Source organism: Electrophorus electricus, chromosome 1 (assembly GCF_013358815.1).
Source record: "Electrophorus electricus isolate fEleEle1 chromosome 1, fEleEle1.pri, whole genome shotgun sequence".
Lineage (NCBI taxonomy): Eukaryota > Metazoa > Chordata > Actinopteri > Gymnotiformes > Gymnotidae > Electrophorus > Electrophorus electricus.
In genome coordinates, this window is record NC_049535.1 from 7,316,715 (window position 1) to 7,328,254 (window position 11,540).

Consider the following 11,540-nt stretch of genomic DNA (forward strand, 5'->3'; position numbering starts at 1 on the left):
TCATATTCTCCCACCACGCACACACTCAGTCTTTAATCCCTCATTTCTGTCTTTACTCTCTCCTGATCACAGCACCTGATCACTTGTGCTCGTGGTCCTTACCCCTCCTGATCACTCTCTCTGATCCACAGGACACACTGAACAACAACTCATTGGCGAAAAAATACAGCTGGCAGGAAAAAGTTTCACGGTCCTCTTCACCTCTCAAAACAGGTGAGTTTGGTGCCTGCTTCCTGATGCTGATCTTTTACCACTCGAGGATACTTCCTCCACTATTGAACCTTAATGATTACTGAGCCATCAATGAGATTAGACATTTGTTCATTTACCATTAGCACAAACTTATGAGCTCTTTTCCAAGTTTACCATGCAATTAATTATTTCCTATGGATATAATACAATGCAGGTCTGTGATGTGTGGGTGGATGCAGCACCAATTTTCCGTACTATGGAATGTTATGATCCTTTACCAATGGAATCCTGGCATGTGAACACGAACCCAGGTGGAAGTGATGTCATTACTGCTGTTCTGGATTAACAACTAATGCTAAAAAAAACCCAGAGTAGCAACTAGATGTCGAATCTGCTGTTCACTGATGTATGTGCATCACTGCTATGGCTGTTATTGCGTGAGAACAAATGATCTCTTTACCCATATTTTTGTATTCATGGTGAGAAATATGATTCTATTGAATAGTCAGCAAGTGTTGAAGGCATAGTATAAAGGTGTAGGAGCATGAGAGGGTTCAGTCTCAGCATGTGATGAGACCACCTGGAGGAAGCAGGATTTCCAGGTGGGGCTCCTGTGGGGGTGGGGCTACTGTTGAGTGTGGCTAAGTAAGTCATTTTCCTAGTAATGCCTTTTTACCAGCAACAATAGACCACACCCCTGCCTGCTGCACAGTGCTTATTGAACTTCACCTCTGCCCAGTTATCTCATGGACAATAGAAAGGCAGACACAGTGGGCTGGTAACCAGAGCCTGGTGAATCAGCACTGCGTTGTACATTTACAAAATCCATCCACATAACCGACACGTGACCAGTCATGCAGCTTTTCTTCACAATAGCTGTAGAGTGGTTTTTGTTGCTTAGTTCTTTGTTTTGCCCCAGGTGTGACTGGCTGCAGACTATTATAACAAAGCCTCACACCTAGACATGTGCAGACATCAAGCACTGATGAACTATGGTGACGGCCAGGAAGAGGGAAAGTTCTTCCAGTTGTTGTGGAATGCGTGTAATCTCCACTGACTAGAACAGCATGTTCACTGATTTTTCTGTATGGTACTTCTTTGTTATAGTCGCAATACTACATGAAATTGTGACAAAATGTGTGTTTTTGTGTGTGTAGTGTACTTGGAATCCATGGCAGTCATTCGTGGTGGGAATAACCACTGAAACATCATATAATATAATATAATATTGTGCTATGTGAAATCTTGACCTTGTTTGCATGAGTAAGTGTGAGACTAGTACGGTGTTACTAGTGTATTTGGCAACCACCAGCCTCTCAGATGGTGGGGCAGTATAGTCAATGCCAGGCAATCTCTTCAATGTTGAATAATGACACAACCATTAATTCATGTTTTTTTCTCATTATGCTGTGTTTGATAATACATTTATGTGTTTCATTGTTTTTTTGTTTGTGTGTGTGGGCATGTGTGCATATGATTTCAGGTGAACTCACGCCACCTCATGAGCATATCTGCCTGAGTGATGAAGACAAGGTTCAGCACAGCGGCAGTGCAGGTGGAACCCAGACCAAAGACCGTGGCACTTCAACAGACACACCCAACAGACGCCCCTCTTCTAAACAGACCCACGCCCCTGCCCCTCCCCCAGCTCCCCCTTCAGCCCCACCGACCAGAACCAGTGTAGTAGCGGAGGCAGGGCACCGTGACCGGATTTGCTACCATACAGATGTGCACCTGGAGCCCACAGAGGAGATCTACTTGACACCAGTCCAGCGCAGCTCCGAGGCTCTGGAGCAGGACAGACCCCCGATGCTGGCCCAGAATGGCGAGCACGGCCGCATGTCTGTCAGCTCCGACAATGAGGGCCCACCTCCCTATCAGCCCCCACTGTATGACCAGATGAACCCGGCCATCAGCGAGGCAGAGGAGGAGATGCCTCCACCCTCCTATGCCTCCTGCATGGCAGCATCTGCAGTGCTGGACCTCAGCAGCAGAAGGGCTAATGGACGAACCAGCAAGGATGAGCTTAGTTGTGGGGAAGGGGGTGCTGGAGAAGCCCGTGCCCAGGACGAGAGCTTTTTGCAGGGCTACAGAAACTCTGGCATGTCCCGGACTTCCATGAGCAGCTCGGAGGCGAGTGGGCTCTCATATGACTCAGTCAAATACACTCTGGTAGTGGATGAAGGAGCTCAGCTGGAGCTGGTGAGTTTGCGGCAGTGTCATCACGGCTACAGCGACGACAGCGAGTCGGCCACAGTGTACGATAACTGTGTCTCATCGCCGTATGAGTCAGCACTGGGGGAGGAGTTTGAGGAGGATGAGGAAGTGGAAGGGGCCAGAGTGGGTGGGGTCAGGCGGGAAGCCACGGCCTGCCTATCAGAAGACTCCACTCCAGAAGCAGATATGCAGTTTTCAAGAAAGTTCCTCAACGTCTTCATGAACGGCCGCTCACGCTCTTCTAGTAGGTTCTATTACTTTGTGTTGGGAATTGTGAATATGCTTTGGGAATTGTGAAGCTTGCCTTTTAAGAAAGTGTTTAAATGATCTGTTTTTACTTTTCTACTATGGTTCAGTCCAAAAAACAGTAGAGTACATGTATAATTACTCCGGTTTAGGAAGATGGGATTTGAGATTGACAGAGAATCCTCTTTAGTTTAGAATGTCTGTGCTAGGATTGAATGCTCAGTTGGAAGCTATCACATATGATGAAGCATTTCTAGAGGTTCACTACACCGTTTTGCTCAGCATAAAATTCACTTAACATGAAAATGTTCAGCACCTGAATCTGCAGGTGAGCCCAGTATTAGAACTTCTGATGCTGTGAACATACAGAGCCAAAACAATCAATGCAAACAGCCTTCAGCTCGGTCCTGCAATCACACCACATTATCATTGGAGTGGTCTCATTTATAGCCCTCTTCTCATCAGCACATTAGCCTGCATTATGGCAAAATTATAGTCAACTGTCAAATGGATTTACTGTCATTTGGGAGTTACATATAAAAGATTTGGGTCATTGTGTTTAATTGAGAGGGCCCTGCTGTAATGTGGTTCATAAGCTATGGTTGAATTATTCATTTATGAATAGAACCGAAAGCTGAAGCCAACATTGCCAAGAAGTGATGGTTTTATGCTTTTCCTAGCTCCTGTGATACCTTACGTGTGTGCATGTATTTACCTTAATTACACAGGAAAAGCAAAAAAATATGCTGTACTATAAAATAACTAAAACTATAATTGTTTCTTGTGTGAAGTGAGTAACCCAAATCCTGTGTGAAACTAATGGTTTGGCATAGGATATTTGACATCTTATCTTGTGTATAATTACAATGTAAGATTCTAAATGAATTAGATACAGCTATCACCTTCATTGCTTTAATCATGATAGTCACAAAATAATGGATGAACAGTATTCTTGCTAACTCACTGTGGCAATTAGCCACAGTGACTGAAGATTCTGCTAATGAACTTCGGCATGTTTATATGTCAACACTAGTTAAGTTTTTTAATTAGTCATTTCAAAATAATTTTTCAGGTGGATGCATGGCTAAAATGTCATATATTCTACTCAAAAGTTTCTTCCATAGTGGTTTCCTTTAATATTTACTCCTCAGAAAATACTATCTTGTTTTTGTAAACTGGTGACAATCTGTTGTACATATTTCCTGCTCAGCCAGTGTGATGGAAAAGCAGCATTTATGGTTTTGAGGTTTTTTGGATTAAGATTGCTGTTACCTTTTGTTGGAATTTTCTCTGTTGCTTGTGTTGACCTCAGTGAGTATTAACTAGAAGAGTATAGTAAAGTATGCTCTGTGTATTTGCCACCTTTTACACGATTGTGTTGTTCAGTTTAGGGTACCTTTTTTGACTTTTACATCATGCCTTCATGACCTATTTCAGGTGCAGAGTCTTTTGGTTTGTTCTCCTGCGTTATTGATGGGGAAGAGAGGGAGCAGAGCCACAAGGCTGTGTACAGGTAAGAACTGTATACTGCACAGGTCCACACACCCACACATGCACACACCTACGCCACAGGGGCACATCTGGAACTGTGCTGAGAGAATGGGCTGAGATGGGCTATGTTGTTGTATTCATACACAGTGCGGGGTGAATGCAGGACCAGGAACAGGCCAGGACATGAGACACATGGAATCTGGTCTATTCTCCTTTACCTGCATGCTGTATCATCTGTGCTTTGCAAAAGACAGTAAAGTAGTAGCCACAAATGATGGTGCTACCATTATAAATTCATATTATATCATCTGTGCATCATGCATTGATTTAAAACCAAATAATGATGTGTTTTATAAATAAGTTAATATGATGGTCTGTTAAATAAACCCACCATACTGACTTCAAAAGCAAAACACACCTACTATTAATTATACAAGGACTGTCTCAAAACACCAATGGCTGTATGCTTTTAAAGATATGAGTTCTCTTAAAAATATTATGTACAAATATGCATAGCAATGGTAATAAATGCTACATAAGGAATTCGGCACACTGGAACATGAGGATATCGTATAGTACCTGATATTTTTAGCCATAGACTCACAGGTTTAAGATCTAAAGATTCCAGACTGTCTCAGCCCTTCTACCCTTTGCTTTGGCCTTAAGTGTGATCTGAAGTGTGATCTAAAACATTCACTAATAGTTTATCACAGAGATTTTCCAAGCAGCGCCAATGCTAACAGCGCTAGTGCTAATGGTACTATCGGCGCAGCCAACGGTGCATGCGCAGAGCCCACCATAGAACAGCGCCCTCTGATCATCACGGAGAATGACGTGAGGAGTGTTTAAAAGGGTGAATACCAGGAAGGCGGTGGGACCAGACGGTATCTGCGGGAGGGTCCTCAAAGCCTGCGCAGATCAGCTAGCCCCGGTATTCACCGACATCTTCAGTCTCCCCCTGACGATCGGTATCGTCCCGTCCAGCTTCAAGTGATCCACCATCGTCCCCGTCCCGAAGAAACCTCGACCCTCCGACCTCAATGACTACTGCCCTGTTGCCCTCACATCAGTTGTGATGAAGTGCTTTGAAAAGCTAGTCAGAGACTTCATCACATCTTCACTGCCAGCCTCCACGGACCCACTGCAGTTTGCATACCGCCACAACCGCTCCACTGATGATGCAATTGCACATCTGCTCCACACCACACTGACTCACCTGGATGAAGGGAGAGGAAATTATGTTAAAATGCTGTTTGTCGAATAAAGTTCAGCATTGAACACTATCACCCCCTCCCTACTCACTACTAAGTTGGAGGATCTAGGACTGCATACATCCCTGTGCGACTGGATCTCCAACTTCCTAACAGACAGACCGCAATCGGTACGGGTGGGCACCTGTGCCTCATCCACCCTCACATTCAGCACTGGAGCTCCTCAGGGTTGTGTCCTAAGCCCCCTGCTCTACTCACTGTACACCTACGACTGCACAGCCACTTCCAGCTCCACCATCATTGTCAAGTTTGCTGACGACACCGTTGTCATGCGCCTGATCTGGGACAGCGATAAGAGGGCCCACCTGGAGGAGATTAAACACCTGGGAAATTGGTGCCAGGAAAATAGTCTCCTCCTAAACATCAGTAAGACAAAGAAGCTGATCGTGGATTGCAGCAAGAAGCAGGAGCGGCACTACCAACCTGTGAGGATCAGTGGAACCACGGTGGAGAGAGTAGATAGGTTCAGGTACCTTGGTGTTCACATCTGGCAGGACCTGTCCTGGTCCTGCCACACCAACTCCCTGGCAAAGAAGGCTCGTTAGTGTCTTTACTACCTCAGACGCCTAAGAGACTTCAGACTGCCCTCCAAGGTACTGCGGAACCTCTACACCTGCACTATCGAGAGCATCCTCATGGGGAACATCACAGTCTGGTTTGGGAATAGCACCAAGCAGGACAGACAAGCACTCCAAAGGGTAGTGCATTCAGCAGAGCGCATCACTCACATGGAACTTCCTGACCTGCAGACCATCTACTACAAACGGTGCCAGACCAAGGCCAGGAGGATTGTGAAGGACCCCACCCATCCCAACAATAGGCTCTTCTCTCTGTTGAGGTCAGGGAGGCGCTTTCGCTCCCTGAAGACCAAGACAGAGAGACTGAAGAGGAGCTTCTTCCCACAGGCCATTCGGGCCCTGAATCAGGGAAACTGATAAACTGTGGGGACCACCACCACCATGTAGCATAACTGTATATATATAGAAATTCTATTACCACCATGTAACATAAAAACTGTAAATATGCCATTTTACAAAATGGATCTGTACATTCTGTACATTGTGTACATATATATACACACAACCATATACATTGTACATTGTGTATATAATCATAATATACATATATTGTACATACATTGTTAATATATTTTTGTACATATATAGAATATATATTTCTCTATGCACCCGTTTTCTTTTACCTCAGTTTGGACAGAGCACTCTCAACCATTTCACTGCGAGTTATACTGTGTATGACTGTGTATGTGACAAATAAACCAAACTTGAACTTGAACTTGAACTTGGTTTCTGCCTAATTCCAACCAGGCTCCCACTATATTTGTCCATTGCATGGAACTGCTGCTCAGTGACTACTTTTTGTCTGTGCCATGTCTTTCTTGTCCTGGTGGCAGGTTTGTTCCTCGACATGAAGACGAGTTGGAGCTGGACGTGGATGACCCCTTACTGGTAGAAGATCAGGCAGAGGATTATTGGTATGAAGGGTACAACATGAGAACGGGAGCACGAGGAATCTTCCCCGCATACTATGCTCTTGAAGTCACCAAGGAGCCGGAGCAGGTTAAAGGTAACATTTTTCAAAACTTCATGGACATTCAGAACTGAACTGTGATGCAGGGCATTTAGCATAAAAATCATATGCTGCACCATTATAAATTGCATTTCTAGTTGCCACAACACCAAACTATAATGTAAGCATATGTCAATGGTAAACATTTACGTTATCGTTGCAGTCACTTCCATTTGTTTTTGATGTTCTCTGTGATTAGTGAGAAGTGCAGACTGGGTGGAGAGATATAGACTGAAGTTTCTGGGCTCTGTTCAAGTTCCTTATCACAAAGGGAATGATGTGCTCTGTGCTGCCATGCAAAAGGTTTGCATAGTGCTCTCACCAAAAGGAGATTTCTTTCATGTTCTTTTTTCTATTACATTTTTTGTTATACTTTTTGCAAGTTGGAATTGATTTCTGTTTGTTGTTTAAAAACAGCAAATTCTGTGTATTTACTGTGGGTATTTAATGCTGCCAGAATTATTGACAGAAACATTTGCCCCAGTAAACTGAACTGCACATTTTCCAGCTCTAAAATGAATGTAAAACACAAGCCCTTTCCATATTCTGAACATATATGTGTTTTTCAATGACTGCAGATTGCCACCAATAGGAGGATGACTCTGCAATATAACCCGCCACCATCATGCATCCTGGAAATCAACATGAAAGGAGTGAAGCTTGTGGTGCAAGATGACTATGCAGCATATGACAGGGTAAGAACACACACACACACACACACACACACAAACACAGAGAGAGAAAGAGAGAGAGAGAGAAAGAGGGAGAAAGAGAAAGACTTCTTATTTCTTGCCTGTTGTACCCATTTATAGTATTTGAGTGGGGCCCTCTAGTGGCTATTATCAGGTAGCAACATAATGATTCATATTGTGAGACTATCATTTGAAGCAGCATTCCTATGAACCAGTTATTCTTAGAACCAAGCCTTTTACTGTCATTGATGTGTAACCTAATCAGTGTTTGTGTGGAAAGTGATAGAGGGTAACAGCTATGTCCTTTTCAACTCTTTTTCTACTTTATTTAATAGTGACAGAAAATGACACACATGAGGAGCTCTGGCGGCATGTGTGTCTGTGGTGTTTTTTTTAAATAAGGTTTGTGTGTTTGTTTTTTATATATGCACCTGAGTGTACCAGCACTTGAATCATACATTTATGTATGTTTACAGAGTAGTGAGTGCAATCACTTCTTCCAGCTAAAGAATATCTCATTCTGTGGCTACCATCCCAAGAATAACAAGTAAGTGAAATGTCTAATACCCATCATCTGAGAAGGCACTTTTACAAATCCTGACAAAAGCAACTGATGGGTGACTTCTTTTCTTCTCTTTCCACAGATACTTTGGCTTCATCACAAAACACCCCGCAGATCACAGATTTGCCTGCCATGTCTTTGTTTCTGAAAATTCCACGAAGCATCTTGCAGAAGCCATAGGGTGTGTATTTGAAGTCCTGTATAATACCGAGCTTAGAACAGACTAAGCAGTATACAGAGATTGTACAGTGATACTGCTGTCAACTTCCTTTACACACTCATAAACCTTATAAACTTATCTGTTTGCTGTACACATTATGAAAAATTCTAGAAACCTCTTCCATAGTCATTGTATCTCAGGGAAAGCCTTTCATGCAGACATCAAGTGCTCATGGTTTGTTGTCTTCTTCTTTGACAGGAAAGCATTCCAGCTGTATTACAAAGAGTTTGTGGAGTTCTCATGCCCTACAGAGGACATTTATCTGGAATAATCTGGAATAATAAACCTATGTACAGATGTATAGTAATGCATAGCATACGTATATCGCATGATGGACAGATATAAACAAAACACTACTATAACAGACAAAAGAGAAGAGGAAGTGCACATACGAAGCGGTACCTGCTTTGCGGACATTTCAGAGCAGAAGGGGTGGAGCATAGGTATATGGTTTTCTATTGTGTAAGTGTGCTTTTGTGCTGTTCCTGGATGGTGGCACACTAACAGGAATCTCAACGCACTCACTCACCTGGCCATGCAGATATATTAGCATCCCTTCCTACACCCGGAAGAGACACCTGATCTTCGCTGTCTAGCTACTGACCTTGGAGATTTCAAAGAATCAATGAACCAGGCTGATTTTGGAGGAATGGGAGTGATCTTTTATAGTCTTGGTATGATATTAATGAGGAGAACACTGAGGCTACAGAAAAAGTCACTTCTGTTTGGACTTTGACTAAGAAGGACAAGAGAAGATAATGTTTGTTGATGGAACATGTGAAAATCTTTGTCAGTCATCAGATTTCCACTTCAGAAAAACAAACAAAATATTGCCATTCTGAATTGGAATGGGACCAGAAAAGGTTAATGACATTGAATAGTGTTGTTGGATTAACCCAGAAGTCTTCTTACTGCATCATCTGATGTCTTGCCCTCTGCAGTATTCTAGTGTTCTAGACTCTAAGATGCTAAGCTTGCAGTATAGAAATCTCCCATTCTAGCACCTGAAATACGAGGTCCTCGTCATTTACTGTGACTCAAAAAGAGGTAAATATTCAGGTTATTCACTCTGCGATGTAAGGAATTAGCAAGCAACTCTTCTGATACAGATTCAACAAAACTAGGACAGTCTAGTGTTGCCATTTAACCCTAGACTGACCTTGTAGTCCTGTAGTATCAACAATGCTAACTGTTTTAAAAAATCTAGACCGCCTATATTTAATTTGCTGATCCAGCTGTTAATGCGTTCCATGTAGGTTCTGAATATCCCACAATTACTCAAGATTCTGCAGAGTAACTGTTACATCCAAAATGTCACCTGAACTGAGTGAGTTATTGGTTAAGGCAAATGTGTACCTACATGAAGGCTGCTTACTCTGGGTGGGAAGCACAGATCACAAAGAGTCATCACTGTCTTTCCTATAGTGCCTCTTTTTCTATCATAATTCTAACTATTGTTTATCTTCAAAATTGTATTAATTGAATTATTGATCACCGTGCGGTGTGTAAGAGGGTGGTTTTAGAACAAGTACCAGTCTGGGTATGATTGTACTCTGGAGTGAATATTCCAAGAGTTAAGAGGCTGTTTGAGATTTCTTGGCTTTATGATTTATTATGATTCTTGTTATGATTATAACATCTTAATGATGGTTATCTGTAACACAATGTATTGTTCTATGAACTGTCAGCTGAAACAGGAGAGTAAATGATAAACAATAGATTTGTTTGTAACAGATTTGATTCCTGGATACTGATGCATTAAAAATGCTCTGGGACCTTTCAATTCAGAAGGTTTTTCAGGAAATGTTTATTGCATCAATCATGCATTATTATGGTATATAAATACCCTTTCCTCTTTTATCCATACCATTAATGCTAAAAATCTGAAGTAGGGGTGCAATAATATACAGATTTACAAGATCAATACTATTTTCGATTCTGAGGTCAAGGTTGAACTCAATTTCAATATATTATGTGTTAATATATATTGATATATTTGATATATATTGATATATTTTAACACAGCTACTTACAGCTACCGATTGTAGCTGTAATTATAATACAGGCTCAGAAAAATAGCATGTGCAGAACATGAATCTTATATTGCAACTGAGAGACTCTGGGAGTTAGTGATACATTTTTAAATTTTGATACACTAAACATCATTGCACACTTAGCTGAAATTCCAAGCAGTCAATTTTTATTTTTATTTTTTTTCTCAAAAGATGACTTCACAACTTCCATCTTCGTCCATTTCTTGTCTATACCTGCATTCATGTACACATGTTCTTATTATATTAGTTTGCAAGCTTAGCGTGGCAGGATCTTAATTACCTTTGGATTTTAGCAGCCTGGTCTGATAAAATGGGAAACCAGATACTCTTGCTCACTCCCTACTCCCTACTCATACACTGACCACTACGTCTACGACAAGAATTCATGCTGTCCTTGGAAACATCTCGGAATCCATCAGTTCCATAATCCACCCATTCATCATCTGTAAGCACATCCTGGAACAATTGACAGTCGGCTACTGTCTGGCATTTCCATTCAATTTTAGAGTAGCAATAAAGGCTTCTCCCACTGGACCAGTACATAAAAACACTGTTATTTCTCCCGGTTTTCTGCTTGTTGCTTTGTTCATGAAATACTGGTTATCAACAAAGCAAGCTCTCCTTACCCCTCTAAGAATTCAGCGGAGACACTATACAGTCTTGCCTATCATGAGTTTTTTCATTTTTTCCACATTTTGCACATTGTTTGGTTTGACCTTTTTTATTCAGAGACATGTTTTCTTGCATGCATGACAAGCCACTCCACAACTCAACAGTGAAATCTAGCTGAGAGTTTTCTTGTGAACAGGGAACCACTTCCCAATGTCTACTGTCACAGAAGCTCTTCCAGACGCTGGTGCTGTGTCAGCAGAATGCTGTGCTGGCCCTGAGTCAGGAGTGTACTGAAGAACCACATCCAAAACTGTCCAGGACACAGGGGGAGACGATATGGCCATTAGTTACGGGCACATTGTCTATTTGAGTTACCCAGGAAAATGCCAATTCCTT

General features: G+C 42.2%; 1 protein-coding gene across 2 annotated transcripts in view; it reads left to right on the plus strand.

Annotated features, from left to right (window-relative positions):
- mapk8ip1b (mitogen-activated protein kinase 8 interacting protein 1b) overlaps positions 1–10,265 on the plus strand; it is a 33,976-nt gene extending 23,711 nt beyond the window's left edge. For both annotated transcript variants that reach the window (XM_027023914.2, XM_027023915.2), the window contains exons 4-12: positions 132–213; positions 1,676–2,653; positions 4,093–4,168; positions 6,829–7,001; positions 7,204–7,307; positions 7,583–7,699; positions 8,173–8,243; positions 8,341–8,439; positions 8,677–10,265. In XM_027023914.2, coding sequence (XP_026879715.2) covers positions 132–213; positions 1,676–2,653; positions 4,093–4,168; positions 6,829–7,001; positions 7,204–7,307; positions 7,583–7,699; positions 8,173–8,243; positions 8,341–8,439; positions 8,677–8,749 — 1,773 coding nt within the window. In that variant the 3' untranslated portion in view covers positions 8,750–10,265. The remainder of the gene's footprint in view (positions 1–131; positions 214–1,675; positions 2,654–4,092; positions 4,169–6,828; positions 7,002–7,203; positions 7,308–7,582; positions 7,700–8,172; positions 8,244–8,340; positions 8,440–8,676) is intronic.
- Positions 10,266–11,540: the final 1,275 nt, after the last annotated feature.